We start from the raw sequence: 16,997 nt of genomic DNA, 5'->3' as shown, positions 1-16,997 counted from the left end.
GAGTTGGAATCCAGCTCGGGGGCGCGCGGCACGTCCCCGCCTCCCAGAGGAGGAAGTGCTGGGCACGAATAAAGTTGTGGACCTGGGAGTGCAAAGGAAGGGAAACCCACCCAAACTTTCTGGGAAGACCTCTCTCTGCAAGAAGCCATGGGTTGCTGTCTGCAATGAAAAAGATGATCCTTCCCAGCAGCTGTTGCTTCTGCATGGGGCTGCTTGTAGCCTCTTTCTTGCCAGGCTGTTGGAGCACAGAAGGTGGGTCAGATTTGAAAAAGAGAGAGAGAAAAGCAAGCTTGTGTGGGACGTTAGGAAAGAGAAACTTCAGATCAGGGAGAGAGATCTTAGGATGTGGGCGAAGAAAACTCCAAACAAGCACACACAGCCCCGGAAAAGAAAGGGGGGAGGGGGTGCAACCCCCCCCCCCCCCCAAAAAAAAACTTTGTCTGAAGTTTTGTGTAACTTGCATACAGAAAGAAAGCTGACCTAGTTTAACAATCTTAGTGTCGTTACTCAAAGATCTACCGAGAACGCAGAAATTAATCATTCCACCCAGCAGAATGAGGTGTGAGGGGGAGTGGGGAGGGGAGTTTGTTAATTACTTTCGCGAGCATGACATTGACTGGGTCCCATGAGTCCTGGTTTAGCAAGGATTTAGCTGGAGCTTTCAGAGCAGGGCTGCCACTTCAGTGGGGAGCGTGTTTCTAGATGTTGTCGTTTTGTGTTGTTTTAGACACGCAGGGAAAGGGACCTTTCCCAGGGACCATTACACCATCCAGACGTGACTAGAGAGGCAGAGAACTGCGGTTGCATCAGGAGTGTAGGGAGGGGGAGACTTGGCTGTTTTTTAAAATGGTTTCTTTCATTCCCTGTTCTCCTTGTTGCTGTTACAAGGAAAGAGTGGGTTTCAAAAATAGGATCCGTGGAGTTTGCTTAATAGCACAAAAGCAATCACAGGCAGACACTGAAGTTGCATGCAGAGATCTGGAGTGAGTTGTATATCTAAGCAATGCGTTGTAAGGGAACAGAGTTACCCATCTGATTGTTGTGTACAGTAGTAGATGGCTGGATCAGACTTTACTCACTCTGAGGTGTTGGATGAACTTTACGGGCTGAATTTTTCTCTTTATTTGTGTTTTGCTCTGTGTGCGAAATCACCTCTGAGGATGAATTTGAGTCCAGTACAAGTACTCCTGTTCTTAGTTCAGTAATAGTTTACCTGGGCAATTATTTTATATCTCACTCACAAATTAAATAGTCTGGAAAGGCGTTTATGTTACGAATTTCAGAGGCTAGGATTCTAACCAATTTTTGTGATGGGGCTGGTTGAAGTGAATGCTTGTTTGGCGTGTTTCAAAATTTACAATGAGGAAATAAGTGAGGCCAAAAAGATTTTAGCCTTTTTGATTTATGCAGGAGGCAAGTTGTTTATTGAAAATGTTACCACCTCATCCATCTTGTCTGCTGTCTACAGTGTCGAGCTGTTTATTGGATTTGAATACTGGGGGCTGCAGCTTTATTGCTGCAGTTACATTTTGTAGTTCATTGACTGTTGGGCGAGAGGACAGACAGGAAATTCTAGGCGCTGATTCCCAAGGGAGTCATCCAGTATGTCAGATTTAGGTAAATAATCCATAGCACCTTATGCACAAACCCAAATATTTACTAACTAGTAGTGTTTGTTTTCTGATGTCTTAGCTGAGTATGAATTGGACCTGCACATTGGGCAGGTCTACGTTAAACCCATATCTAGGCCCTAGGGTCCCTGTAATACACTATATTTAGTGACAAGAGCTCCTGGGTAATGTGGCCCTCAGAGAACAGTATCTTATAAAGGACCTCTCATCCTGAAGTGCTTCAGAGACTTTACATATACAGGAGTAACTTCACTCACAAGATGAGATGCAGCCAGTTCTTGGGTGGAACACATCAGCTGCCTAACAGCACAGAACAATACTATCCAACAGTTTGAGGGAGAAAGCGAAGGGGGGAACTCCTTCAGTTGAATCTACAGGAGTGAAGGGGGATGTAGGGTGGCAGAATGTATTTACTCAGATTGGAATTGGCAAAGACAGCCAGATTAACCCCCCCTACTCCCAAGGGGAGAAAATCCCACAGGATCTTTAATTACTTTAGTTGATATTTCAACCAAAAAACAGCACCAGTGTCCCCCTTACTGCCATGGTGGGACATTGGTTCAGAAAGATCATCACCTACTGACTTGGGAGCACTGCTTGGGTTTTCCTGTGGGCTTGTGTATATCTGTCTGTCCCATATACATTCCATCTAGGCCCAACCCTGCTAAACTGGTGAGATCCAAGCAGCAAGTGGGCACTGAATTCTGAAGCGCCTTTTCCAGTTCACATGCCAATAAGGTGCTTTGTGTTTGTCGGTATCAGAATATCTGAAAAAATGTTGAAGTTAATTGTTCTCCCTAATTTCCCAGGAGAGAGAACCTGTTCCCGGGAATGGGGACATCCTGGCAGGGCCTGAGTTACAATGTTCCAAAATAAATAGTGATGACACCCCGACATTAAAAAGAGTCACTGGGAATTGTTCACTTCTATATCCTAGTTTTGGGCTGCAGGGCTTTATAGGTGTGCATGCCCCAATCCCGCAAACACAGAAGCCCGTGCATAACTCGACACACATGTGCCTTCCCATTAACGTCAATGGGATGATTTATGTAGGTCAAGTTACACACATGCTCGAGTGTTTGCAGGACTGGCGCCTGTCAGGACTCGGTCCACTGGGTTACAGAGTCACTGTTGGTTACGGTAGAATTACCTTTGGACACTAAGAGAACCTGAGTCTGATAACATTTAGGGCACAAGGTCAGGCCCGTCTGTTTACACAATAGGTGATTTGCAAGGTTTATGTGCAGCTTTTCCCTGGGGTGAGTCTGTGTGTGTGTTGTTTGCGGATGTTTTGCGTGTGATCCTGGAATCGGTGCATCTAAAAATCTAACTAAATTAACTATCTCCACCATACTGGTCAGGCTATGGAATCGTCCAGGTTAGCAGTGGGCAAAGCCCTGTTAAATCGCATCCTCCCCGCAGGTTCAGGATTGTTCCGTGGGTCTGTTCTCCGTGCTTATGCAGTCCTCCAGGTTTAAGCATCTGTAGAGATGGAGCATCCAGACTCTTCCTTAAGATCCAGTTCCACAGCCTAATGGATCCCTCCATTAGGAATCTTTGCCCGTAGAGTCATCTCTTCAATTCACTCTCTCCAGACGCTGCTTAGATTTTTTTTTTTTTTAAATGGTGGCTGTTATTTTAATGTAGATAATAAATAATAGCACCGACAGGCCCCACCTGAGATCAGGACCCCGTTGTGCTTGGCGAGGCATAGCCCTGGAGTAAGACACAATCCCTGACCGAAGGGCTGATGCCAGGGATCACAGAGTGTGCTCTGCTTTGTACCCCTCTGCAGACCTCTAGTGATAGGCCCATTTCACTCGAGGCGAAGTCCTGCACCTGTGCCACTGGGTCCCTGGGTGATAGCACCCCTGTTTCTCCCCAGGGCTCCTTGAGCAGGAGGCTTCTCTCTCAGGAGCTGTGTAACCAGATAATGTTTGCAGCCACACAGTTCAGCCTTTTCAAAACAAAGTATTACAGTATTTATTACTCAACAGGAACACAGTAGGGAGAGAACTGGGTTAAAACAACAAAGGCCCACACGCATGAACCTTACCTACACTTCGTTCTTTCCTTGCAAGGTTTGGGCAAGTGGCACTCAGCCCAGACACCCCTCCACCTGGCCTGGGAGAGCCAGACAGCTCACTCAGCATCCTCTCTGTGCATCTCTGTCAGAGATTCACCTCCTGCTCCTGCTGCCCACTCACCACCCTTCCTCTCTAGGCGGGGGGTTTTAATGGTTTAGCGTCCCTTTGATCCTAGGCTTGGGCCTGGGAAAAATAAACCTGCTAGCCGAGCTGGAGACAGGCAGATGGGCATTTCCCAATTAATAACGCCCCCATTTCCCCTGTCCCCACCATTGCTCCCTGGAAGACCCTTGGTATTCTCTCTGGAGGTACCTTCTCTCCATCATTGTTTAGTTTCCTGTCTGTTTCTCTTCCTCTGATTTAATGCCATGCGATCAGGGAAGATAATATCAAGCAGGTAAACTGAGGCACGCATAATTATTAATAGAAACAATACAGGGATCTCCCACGCTCTCCACAGCGAGTCACTAGACTATAGAGGCTTTCATAGCTAAGTGGCCTGTTTGAATCCAGTCCAGGCCAGTAGCAGTTACAATCTGATGGCTTTTTCAGTGGCAAATGTGTGATGAGTTTGTGACGCCTCAGTCCAGTTTGCAGTGGAGACGTGTTAGCAGGGATTGAAAGCTAGACTCCCTGCTCTGCTGAAGAATTGTTCCCTCCAGGTCAGGTCTGAGAGTTGTTAGCAGAGTTTGATGCATGTTTGTGTGGGGAGCTCTCCCCACTGTGCCCTGCTCTGTGGTTAAACAGAGGCTTTCTGTCTCCCAGGTTTTTAAACAGGTTCTGTGCACACGAGGCATTTAACAGCAGTATAAACAAGAGGCCCTTAGCCTCCCAGCGAAATGTCCAGTGCTGACTGAATGAGGAGCCTTTAATGATTGATAATTGACTAACCTTGCTGGGCGCCTGGGCTGTCTCACATTCCTATGCAACTTTAACAACCTGCACCCAACCCTCCTCCTTTGGCACCCGGCTCCCTTCAGATTCACTGCCAGGGGCGCAAAGCACAGCTGGGGAGACAGGAGACCGCCCCATCCCCCCACCTCCACCACTGCCCTCAGGCCAGCCTGGTGAAGCGGGAGGTAGCAGAGAAGGAGGGCGGGGAAAGGGACAATCTTCCTGTAATGGATGGCTGGATCTCAGCTTGGGACCTGCTCAAGGACGTTGCATCTCAGGCTGTGTAGGTGGGATGCACTCTCTCTGGAGTGCTCGTTGTACTTCTCTGTCCCCTAGTATGTGGGAGCATAGTCAGAGCATTGATTCCACCTCCTGAAACAGCAGGATAAATCCCCCCTCCCCTCAGAGAGGACAGAGCAAGTAGGACAGGGCTCGGCATCTTCCTTTTCTAGTTTAACCGCTGGCTGGCCAGCCCTGGAGGCCAACGCTTCTTAGCCTATCCCCAGAACGAGGACAGCCTAGAAACCAGCAGGGCGCCCTTTCCACGCCTTCCCTCCCTACACAGCATCCCCGCAACCTGTCTTGTGCCTGACCCCCAAGGGGAGTCTGGTCTCTCCACCTGCTTAGTCCTTGGCGGAGACTACCAATAAAGGGATCCGCAGGTGCCGAGTGTGATGTTTCTCTGTGCTGTTCGGTTTCTTCAGTCCAGAAGCTGAGACTATCCTAAGAGAGTCAGGCACTCAGTGCCCACTGAATTTCCCTTAGGAAAGGCCTCCCTCCCATAGGCTCCTTTGAACAACCCGCCCCTGGTTAACAAATGGCTGTAGAGGCAGGATGGGCCCAGCGGGTAGGCCACTAGCCCGGGATTTAAGAGACTCGGGTTTAAGTCCCTGCTCTGTCACCGCACCCTGCATGACCCTGGGCAAGTCAGTTAACCTCTCCATGCCTTAGTTTCCCCATCTGCACAGTGGGGATAAGTACCTTGCCTCATGTGGCTGTGTGAGGATAAATGCAAAGATTGTGAGGTGTTCAGATGGGGTTCCTACCAGCAGATAAATAGATTCAAAGGCACATTACAGTATACAAATCGTGTGGCTAGGCTACTGATTTATATGGATCCGGACGGAGATAAAAGCTGCCCTGTCTTATTCTTAGGAGCACATGAAAAGAGAGGCCATGAAACTAAAGCCAGACACTACCCCACCAGCAGTCCCCCCACAAACCTCAGCTCCCTTTCCAGCATGGCACTGACCCTCTTCCAAAAGGCAGAGTAAACCGACAGGCCTTGCCTCATGCCAGGAAGGTCAACAGACCCTGCGGGGAGGGGAAGGAGAGGATTGGAGATAGGAGGGTGAGACTTGGAAGCCAAAGCTCATGGATTTTGGAAGCCCGATTCCATTTAATTGTTACTGGGCATCCAAATCCAGCTTTGGGAAACCTCCCCTGTAAAATTTACTTGTGCTCCTGGGGCCAGGTGTTGTTTGGTAAAAGGCCAGCAGCTCCCACTGAACCCTTGTGAAAATCTGGCCCTGGCTGCAGGTGCTGGGCCCTTCTGGCCTTTGCCCCACCGAAAGCCCCACCTCAGCTGCCACAGTTCATTGTTCTCTGGAATCCTACACCAATCTCTTGATTATCAGGTGGATTTAGACCTTGAGCTTTGGCTGCAGGTGATAGCTTGTTTTCGCTTTCTTGCCGTCTCTGGGAGATGGGACCCTTCCCCTCGAATGATTCCCCTTTACGTACTCTGTTCTGCTTTATGCACTGGGCACGCGCTTGGATCTGTTCTGGTCAAACGATGGTCTCCAGGACTGTTTGGTTGGCTCCCAGAATCCTCTAGGAAACAACACATACCTTCGAGAGCCCCACCTCCCTCTGCATAGCACCCGTGCTGCTTGAAGGGGAGAAATCCAAAAGGGAGTCCCACATCATGCTGCCCTCCGTGCACTCAGTGGCGGGGTCGGGAAACTGGGGAACCCCTGTGATGGTGCAGGGCTGAGCCAGGAAGCTCACAAGGACGGATCAGCTCAGTCCTGGCATTAATGATTCTCTTTCCCTCTGGGGGATTCCTCTCTGTGCTAGCCTAGCATGAAATACAAATCTGCCCTGGCCCAGCTTGTTCCGAAGGTGACCTTTAAACTCCTGCCACAGCAGGGATCCCCCACACTCGGACCTCTCCTGAGCCTCCCTGAGTCCCAGCAGCAGCTGTTAAATGCCTGCTGGGCCCTGGGAAATGCAGCCAGTGGGGAGGGGCAGGGGCTACTCTGAGTAGTGGGGTGGGTAAGGAATGGATGGGGACAGGAAATGGGGAGGCCCAACTAATGGGGCTGGAGATACATGTATCGATGGATATGTGTTTGGTGCAGTGGTTCCACAGAGCGGCAGCCACCCTGGGGAGGGCTAGAGGGACTGAACCAAAGGGGTCGGACACCCTTTGGCTCACCAGAGTCTAGTTGCTGCTCCCGTCGGAGTCAGGTACTGCCCCAGAGCGCTGGCAGGGCAAGGTGACGTTAGCAGCTGCACTCTGGCAGGCTGGAGGGGATGGCAGCGAAGCCGCGGAGGTTGGCAGGAGGAAGGGGCAGAGGACACAGAGGAAGCTGAGACCAGGCTTAGCATGAGAGAAAGCTGCAGACAATGACACCCAGTTTAGGAGCCCAGGAGCTGGACAGCAGGTTGGAGCCCCCCAAGGGGATCAAGGAGACGGCTCCAAACTCAGCCCCCGGCTCAGCCCCTTTTTGCCAGGCCAGAACTCCTCGCCTTTTGACATTTAGCACAAACCTTTGCTGCCCGTTTCCCGGGACAAGGGACAGCTCAGGAGCAGACTGCGCAGACAGGTCCTGTGACCCAGAGCAGGCGGGAGGCTGCTGGACGCGGCTGGCTTTACGCATGAGGCATGCCGTTGCTGGGCAGCTGCTTGGCCCCAGGCGAGCTGTCAGTCAGGCCGCATGGGGAGCCATCTGTTTGCTGTCCCAGCCCACAGGCCGAAGGCTGGGGAGGGTTGGTAATTTACTACTGCGGAGGTGGGGTAGGAACAAGGAGAGTTAGGAACCTCTCCCTGAAGTAACAGTGTGTCTGTGACAAAGAGAGAGGAGGCAAAACGGATCAGGTTTTCCAACCTGGATTTAAAGTCCCCAAGCCTGCAGGCTTCCCAGCCCAGCCCAGGACAAATCCCTTATCCCTGCTGCTCAGTCACGTAGCCGACGCTGCCCGAGCTTTTCAGGAATCTGACAAATGGAATCCCGGCTCCCGTGATCTGTGGCGAGCAGCCAGTGAGCTTCTGCTGTAGGGTCACCGGGCCAAATGCCAGCACTGCTCTCCGGGGTGCATGACAAGGCAGTTTGCTTTTACTGTGAGGGACTTGGGGGGCACAGAGTGAACCTCAAAGGCTCAACAGCTACTGCCCCTTTCCTTCCTCCCCACCCCCACATCAGTAGCTGACAGAGAAATGTTTGCTCCGCCTCCTATTTTCCCCCATAATTCTGCATCCTTGAGAACAGCAGAATTAAACAAATCTACAAGGCTACCGAATGGGAGGTGAGAGCAAGGGGGGCGGGGCGGTGAGTCCGGACTCCTGGGTTCTGTTCCCAGGTCTGGGAGAGGGAAGTGTTTCCTACTGATTAGAGCAGGGGCACTGGGCATCAGAACTCCTGGGTTCTATTTCTGGCTCTCCCCATGACCTGTTGTGTGACTTTGGGTCAGTCAGGTCATCATTCTGTGCCTCAGTTTCCCTACCTGCCAAATGGTATAACTTCCTTATTCAGGACTTGACGACCGCCTGCTGCGCATACCTTAATTTAAGCTTAAATTCATTAAAATGGGGATAATCAGCCTGGCGTCTGGGAGTGTGGAGAAAGTTTGTTCATGTGCACGGGGCTTTGATCTGCTCACATGAAAGGCAAAGGGACATGAATATAAAATTCCCCAGTGATCAGTCCTGGGGCTCGATACTCCAGCTGCTGGAAAGACTGGGGGGAGGGCAGGGGATACCAACCAAGCTGATTGAAGGGAAAGGACCAGGCTTGGGCGAACTAGTCTCTGTCCCTCAGTTTTCACTCCCTGCTCTTCCCATCCGATCCCCTGGATTTGCCAGCCTAGATTCTCTCCTGGGGAATCAGGCACGCGTCCATTTTACCTGTGCAAAGTCACCACTTGCCTACACAGTCCAGACTGGGTGGGGTTAGGGGCGGGGTACTGTTTACAGACCCACTGGTGCAACAATAGATGGGGGGGGAGGGATGCTGGGCTAGCTGCAAACCACCCCCCAGGAGACCAAGGGGGACAGATCCTGAGTGAAGACCCTCTGGATAACAGAGGTAGCACAGGGGCAGTGCGGTCCAGGGGTTATTGATTCCCAGCCATCTTGCTTCCGAGGCACAGTAGGCCCCGTTTCTCGTGGCTGGGAATGGCCCAGGCTGTTTGCTGGCTGTTAATTTGAATCTGCCCTCTGCCCAAGCGCCAGATAAGAGCTCCAGAGTCAGGCCTCCCATTCAGCTGGGCCACGCAGGCCTGAGGCCTACCGCCGCCAGTTGCTAGGAGACTGGCTACCAACATCCAGAGAATGCCTGGCCGCCGGGAGTTGACTTTATTACAGGCCCTCGCGGGCCATTGTCCCCTGTAGAGACCCTGTTGCGGACTGAATGCTGGGAATGAGATGTCCTTAGCACGCCTGCCTCTTTGAGGGGGCGGGTGGGAGAAGCCGAAGAGGAATGGCGCGGTGGTGCCACCCCCCCGCCATTGTGGGGGCCAACGGCGAGGGTTGTCAGTTTTGGTTGGATGTATTCCTGGAGATTTCATCACGACATAATTTTTAATTAAAGCTTAATCTTTAATTCTTGGAGACTCCAGGTCAACCCTCCCAAGGATATCCAGCAACTCAGCTGCTTCCCCAAGGGGAGACGCATGCCCCCCAAAGGAGTTTTCCCTCTGTACTATCCTGATGGGCCACCCACCCGGCTGAGCCTAAGGGAAGACCCTGTTCCTCCAGTGCGTTCGTGTAGCCCATTGGTCAGTGTGTAGTACAGCCCCTCCCTCCCCCCCTGGAGGTTCCCCGGGTCAATCGGCGGGGTGTTGGCCAAGATGGCGGCTGTCATAGAAGTGGGACCATATCCTGGATTTGAGCTGGAAGTATGGCGGGGGTCAGGCTCAGAGGGGGACCAGTAACACGCATGCACCAGTGGGTTACACCAGCATCTCTATGGGAATTGGGTCTCTCAGCCCCACCCCTTCAGGAATGCTGCTCTCATAGATATTGACCCATCAAGCCCCAATCTGGACAAGGAGGAAGATCTCCATGCTGCTTCCTCCCTTGAGATCACCATCCTCTGGTTACTCAGCCCCTCCCCTCTTTAAGATCTGATCCTTTCTCCAGTTCCTTGGGCAGAGTTCCCCCAAGTCCCCTAAGGGACTTGTCTGTCTGTCTGCAGCCCAGCAATGCAGGGCGCTTGCCTCTTGCTCTAGGGATGGTGCCCATCTTGGCCAACACACTGGGATTGAACTGGTGGCCTCCACTAGTGCATTGTGCTGCCCCGTGGACCAGATGTGTCTAGGAAAACATCCCACATTCCAGGACTTCAAACGGGACTTGGCTCTGAGTTTCTGGTGCCTTATTGTCTGTGTGTTTGTTGTATGCAGGCCCTGGCTCATCTTTAAGAAGTAAAATGCTCAATATTTATTATCCTGTTGCAGCTATTTTACCCCAGTTTGGTTTTGATCTCTTATAAATGTTGGGGCCCAAAATGGACATGGTGAAGAATCTTGGCTTGCCCCCCAGGTGGCACGCACTGCCCTGGGCAAGCAGAGTCAGGGCGATGACCTGTCGAGCCCCCATGCCTTCCCTGGCGGCCTGCGCCACCCTGGGCGAGCAGACAGCAGGCAGCTCACAGCGTATGGTGACAGCTGCAGCAGTTGCAGGAGGCAGGGCTGGGGGAAGGCTGCGTCAGGGCAGGCGAGGCGGAGGTGTGTCGGGGAGGGGAAGCTTGGCTCCACAACATTGCGTCAGTCCTTTGCCTTTTTAAACATGCCCAACCTGAAAAAGCTGTTCCGTCAAAAACTGCAACAGCCTGGGGGTGACCTGCTGCCGCCGTCAGTCAGGGGAGACAGGGTGAGGCAGAGCCTTGGCCGTACTGCTCTGCGAGGAGTCTGTGGTAGCGACTGGGGCCTCAGGTGGGAGCACTTGTGTCCCTGAGCCACCAGGTCCTGTGTTTCTGTCCCAATCCAGGGATTAGCATTGTCTAGAAATCGCCCTACTCTAGCTCAACCCCAAGGTATGGGCTGGAGGCAGGAATTGGCAGGGCCAGTTTTCTGCAGGGGGTCAGAGTAGATGGTCAGGATGGGCCCTTCTGGTTTTAAACTCTGTGAATCTGCCCAAACCAAAGGGGCACCAAGGCCTCTGGTATCCTACGACCACAGCTCAGCAGAAGGAATGAAGAGCCCCAGCATAGAGACTTATCTCCAGGTTGACCGTTCCCTCTTGGGCGGCCCAGATGCAACAGACACCCTCCTGGCTGACACAATGGGGACTTAACTGGAAGCCGCCAGCCCTAAAAGCAGGAGTTGCTACAGCTAGAGCTAAAGATTCATAGCTGTCTAGGGGGAGATTGTAACAACTCCTCTCATATCACTCAGAACTCCCTCAGGCATGAGTTGCTTGGGCAGAAACTGGGGTACAAGGGTCTCCCCTGTTCCCAGAGCGTCCCAGCAGGGAAAGCCACAGGTGGGGTTTCAGGGAGGGATAAAGACACACCTCTGTTTCTCTCCCTACATGATCGACTGAATAGCTTAAAATATTGGCCTCCATGCGCAGCACGCCTTAAACCTGGGCCCAGAGCTGACCCCTTCCTGGGCTGCAGCCCTGTCTGGTGAGGGGAATGTTTTGTCTCAGGATAAATGCTAACAAGGGGGTAACTAGTAATTGCAGTGGTGTGTGAACGCTAGACAGCCTGTTGGCCTTCATATCTCCCCCCCCATCAACCCCAAGAACCAGACTGACTTGCTGCTACCGACATTGCTCAGCACAGCGGGTGCAGAGACAGAAATGCTGGGGCAAGCACATTAACGGCCTAAGGGCTGTTTGCTGACCCCAGTGCAATGAGTTTGTTGGGTCTCAGCTGAGTTCCTATCAGGCAAACATCCACCTCACACAAAACCCACCATCCTGTTTGGGATTAATTGACCTATGGCCTCTGTTACTGGAGCTCCTCACAGTCTTTTAATGTATTTGTCCTCACACCCCCGTGAGGCAAGGCCGTGCTATTATCCCCATTTTATAGATGGGGAAATGGAGGCAAGGAGAGGCTAAGTGACTTGCCCATGGTGACATAGGGAATCGAGGCCTGGTCTCCTGAGGCCCAGACTAGAATCCTAACCACAGCATCAAGTTTCCCCTCATTTCATACATTGGTGATAGAGATTGTCCCAACGCCCTTCGTCTTCCAACTCCCCTCCCCCAGTGATCAGCGCAACCGCAGCTGGGGATGTCGGGCAACCGGGTGGGTGTGTATTAAAAGCTGATGTGTATGCTCAGTGACCCGAACCAGAACTCACAACGCTTTGGGGTCTGATTCTTATGGTTTGGGCCCATCTCTGCCATTGCCATTCCTCGGAGAAGCAACTGTTACTAGTTTTATTTGTCTGGGGTGGGCTCTGACCAGCAGCTCTCTTAACAATTGGGTCTTTTTTTTTTCCACTTGGACTCTAGGAGAAAATCCCGCATCCTTCTAGCTCCCCCGGCCCCCTCACTGCACACTTAGCGCCAGCCCCTGACACAGGGATTTGAGAGCCACCTGTGACATCAGAGTGAACCACGGGAGTGAGTGTTTCTATGATCTGAGGGACTGTGGGTGTCCCTCTCTGGATGTGATTAGAAATGGAGCCCTCGCGTGCCCCTCCGGTCCGGTGGCTTCCTCCGGAACTGCCTGGGTTTTTTAAACCAGCGTCTGCTGGCTGGGCTTGGGTTACAAAACCCATGTCTCTGATTTCATGAGCTGCAGTTGGACAGAACTTGGGTTTAACTGCTTCAGTGCCTGGCATGTGTGTGGGGGGCGGGAGTTAAGAGGGATTTGTGCAAAAATAATGTACCTCTGATACTGCACCGGGCACAGCCATATCCCGGGCACGACTGCCCCTCCAGCGCTGTGTGCTGCAATGCCCCATCCACCAATGGTCCTCCACGCACAGCTTCCCCTCCAGTGCCGCAGCATGCCTGCCTAGGGGGAAAACATGCTCCTCTGTAGCTTCCCCTTGCACCCCATCAAAGTGCAGCTGTTGCAATGGAGCACTGGCTATTTAGCAGAACTCTGGCAGCAAGGGGGTTAAAGTTACGTCGGCCGCTGCCTGTCTGCATTCACCCAGGTATCTGCACTTGTGTTGGAAAGAGAGGGGCTATAGGAACCATTCTACTGCCAACCTCCTCCCTCATGGACCAGGTTTGGAAGCCCTTCAGAAGTTCTGATAAATGCTTCAAAGTTTGGATACTTCTCCAAACACTCCAGGCTTGTGTCTGCAAAATCCAGGTGGAGACTAGGTAGGACAGATTCTGCACCAGTTGTGGTTCCTATCAGGCGACACTCTCCTGCCTCCCAGTATTTCAATGGCACGAGCTTGGAGACAGCCTGGAAGCAGGTGGAGAGCGAACACAACGGTCTCCCAAAGCGTTTCAACTTCCGTGGGAAGTTGGGGGTTCAGTTTGAGTCAGTGCGCCCGGTGGTTTCAATCCACATACGAGCCCCACCCTTGATTATCCAACTCCAACCAACCATCAGCATGGCTGTAATGATTGTTTATCAGGAGGCTTGCAGAGTCAATTTCCCGCCAAGGAGGCTTATCTGATCAAATGCCAGAGCGCCAGTGGCAGCGATCCCAGCTGGCAGGAGCCAGACGCCTTTTCTCCCTGCCGGATGGCTGATCATGGCCTTGCTTTCCTTGGGTGTCTGTCTGCAGGGAGGGACCGTGGGAGGGGAATACAGTACATGCAGCGCAAGGTGCTCTTCCTTTCTGCTGGCCAATCAGAAAAATGAGGTCTTAGATCACCTGCCCTAAGATGTGTTTTATAAGTGGTGTTTCATTTGCTGGGTGCGCATTGGGGATCCAGTGGGGCAATGCTATAGGGGGATGTTGGGTGAGGCAGCCAAAGCCAACCTGAGAGTTCTCTTCCCACTGGCATGTGGTCAGGTTTGTAGATGCAGCACCCTTGACTGGCGTTTGTTCTGCCCATGCCAACGCATCTTATGCTTGTAGGTGTAACCCATGCCCACGCGGTGTGATGCTCTGTCTCCCTCTAGTGGTGGCTGGGCAGGCAGACGCTCAAGCTAAGATCCGGCGGTCCCTCATCTGATCCCCGCAGCCGACAAACCACCGACGGGGATTGTGTTATATAGAACTGCAGCTCCCTGAACAAGTGTGAACAGTAGGCCAGGACCCGTGCGCCAGAGGCTTGGAATTGGAGTCTGTATCCAGATCCCAGTTTTTCCCATGTTTGAGTTTTGGTAATAGAGAGAGGGGCTAGTTATTTAGTTAGGATCTGAAACCCCGCCCCAAAAGCGGGGTACCTTGTATTGGCAGGGCGTGGGGGCGCTGTTTAGTTCCATCTTTAGACTGTGAGCTCTCTGGGGAAGGGACTTTCTCTTGCTCTGTCTGTGCAGCACCTCACACGATGGGGCCCTGATCTCAGCTGAGGCGTTACCCCAATACATGTACCAGTCTCACTGTTGAACCCCAAGCTGGTTTTGATGGTCTTGTTCTGACTCTGACTGAACCTCCTGCAGTAAGGGAAACTCGCGGGGCTGATAAGTGTGTTCCCGGGCAAACAAGAGGTTTGCACAAACACTTGTGAGTCCAGACTCCTCGTTTGACTGGGATCGCACGGTGCACCAATCGCAGAGTCGTGAGTAGAGCCAGGAAATCCTGTACAAAGGCTCCTGCCACTCACTGGACTCTGCTGTCAACCAATCTGGGTCCCACCGGTCATGCAAGCCCTGTAGAGCCAGAATCACGTGTTGGTTTTCCAACGACCTCCAGCCGCCTGGAGCAACTGCCCCGCAGCAGCACTGTGCTTTTATCCCGGTTTGGAGTGTAGATCTGAACAGGGAACAAAGTCGAGGTGCAGGGTTCCTACCCTGGGCTCTTCTGGAGCCTGTTTCACCCCAAAAGACTTCACTCCTAACCAGCTAACCTTGGAGGTATAGTGCCATCGGAGTAACAATCTCCAGTCCCTTCAGACATTCCGCTCAGCGCAACACCCATGAGGACTGGATAGTCGGGCCTGTTCGGAATAGCTTGCTTGTTTATCACCCTGTCTCTTTCCTTTCTCCCCCCTCCCTTCTGGGGGGCTCTTCTAGGGAGCACAGGATAGGAACTTACTTGGAATTGGAAGGCGGTTTGCTAAGGCCTTTTAGTTTGAACGCGTGCACACGCTTGGTCACACCTGCTGCTCTGGAGACCAAGCCAGAAGGAGGTGGAGATGCTGCGTGGGTTTGTGTTATTGTGTGTTTCTTCTCTCACTGGGCTGATTTCCTAGCCCAGCCCCAGACAGCTCCACCCCAGCCCCGCTCCAGAGGAGGCAGCAAAGCCGAGAGCTTTGAAGCCAGCGTAACTGGGTTACGTAATGCCCGGGGCCCTTGGAAACCTGGCTGGCATCCAGGCCGCAGCGGTTCGGGGTGCCCACCCCGTGCTGGCTGTGTGAATCAGGACTGTTCCGTTTGGGGCAGCCGGGATTTTAGGAAACGTGGTGCAGGGGTGCCGAGCTGATGCCAATCCAGGGGTATGTGCGCCTGTCCCTTAGCTGCGATTGAGGGATAGCAATAGTGTGGTGCAACCCATCCTAACCTCCGCTTACCATCCTGGGGGGGGACCCCATGGCATATAAACAGGGCGCATGACAGGAGCCGGGGATGGATACTCTGGGGTCGGAGGGGACGGATCTAAACCAAGTGGTTCCCCGTGCCCCTGGGAGGAGCCATGGAGGCCCATCAGATGCTCTGTCCTCAGTTACCCTCAGCGGAACAAAGGGCTCATGCCCACCAGTGATTCAAGCAGCAACATGGAAACATCCCCCCAGAAACAAACCCCCCCCACCCCGCCCCAGCCTGAGAAAGTGAAACTGACTCATCTGCCTGGGCAGCCCCAGCAGGGCCAGGAGCAAAAGAGCAAGGCCAGCGGACAAGCAGCGTGGCTGGGGAACGGGAACTAGGGTTCTTTGAACCGAACACTTCAGTCTGACTCGCCTGGGAGGCTGTTCGGACCAGTGTGGTCTGGGGTGAAGGGGGCGGGGGGGAATGAGACAGGACTCCTGGGAAGGGCGGGGTGTTAGTGGTTGGAGCTGGGGACGCGGAGGCCGGCTTTCTGGCTCTGAGAAGGGCGTGTGATCTCCTGGCTAAAACACAGGAGTGGGAACCAGGGCTCCTGAGTTTCTGTTCTCCAGCTGATTGGGTGACTTGGGGCGAGTGCCGAATTCCTCCCTCTGTGAAGTGGGGTGGACGGGACTCCCCTGCCCAGGGAGGGAGGAGAGTCACCCTGCGTTCCTGACCGGTGGGAAGGCTTTGTGCGGAAGGCGCTTTGAGGGCATCCAGATAAAACTCTCCTTGCTGGAGTTCCATGTTGACAGCTTCTGTCTAATTAATTGACAGGAGCCTTTTGTTAGCTGATCACAATGGTGGGGGTGAGAGGTCCTGACACGCAGAAGCCATCAATCCATTTGGCCTCCCACTGGGGCCTCCCCCACTCAGGAGGAGCTTTTATCTGAGGCAGTGAGGGGGCTGAGAACGGGGGCTGGGACCAAACAAATTGCTCATTTACAGGGTTGTGGCTAAACCCCATTGTTCTGCCTTGTGGTGGGGAGAAGTCATACAGGAAGCCCATAGGAAGCTGTTGAAAGCCCTCCCGAGATAAATGGATGTTACTTTAGTCCATGGCATTTCCTGTGGAAAGTGACACTTCCTAAACACGTCCGGCGTCCAGACCGTGTGGGGAGTGAGTCCGTGACCAGAGGGTATTAACGCCAGCCTCACTACGCTTCCAGAAGTTGGGGGCGGGGGGAAATCCTGAACGGTCCCCACAGCTGAGTGGGTTTAAACTTGGCTTGGATACTGAGCCTCAATAGCCAACCGGGTGGGCGTCTCTGCCTCTCTGTCAGATTTCTAGAGATCAGCAGGGTTTGTAACAAACACGGGCACCGTGCACGGCTGTGCGACGCTCCTCACAATCCTCCTGCAACTTCGAACCTGCTCTGCATCCGCTCCAACCACTTCAAGATAAAAATAAACCCGGCACTTCGCCCGGATGCTCCATTGCACCGATTCCCATCGGACCCTTCCTCTCTGCCTGGCACAAGTCCTGGCACAAGACCCACGCACAATCAACCGTTTCTCGAATCTCTGCTTTAAACCCAGCTTGA

General features: G+C 52.9%; 1 protein-coding gene across 1 annotated transcript in view; it reads left to right on the top strand.

The window, feature by feature from the left end:
* Positions 1-68: 68 nt before the first annotated feature.
* ERBB2 (erb-b2 receptor tyrosine kinase 2) overlaps positions 69-16,997 on the top strand; it is a 37,436-nt gene continuing 20,507 nt past the window's right edge. Inside the window, exon 1 of the mRNA XM_026654747.2 lies at positions 69-252. Coding sequence (XP_026510532.1) covers positions 165-252 — 88 coding nt within the window. The 5' untranslated portion in view covers positions 69-164. The remainder of the gene's footprint in view (positions 253-16,997) is intronic.

Source organism: Terrapene carolina, unplaced genomic scaffold (assembly GCF_002925995.2).
Source record: "Terrapene carolina triunguis isolate 2854851 unplaced genomic scaffold, T_m_triunguis-2.0 Scaffold193, whole genome shotgun sequence".
Lineage (NCBI taxonomy): Eukaryota > Metazoa > Chordata > Testudines > Emydidae > Terrapene > Terrapene triunguis.
This window is presented reverse-complemented; position numbering and strand designations above follow the sequence as displayed.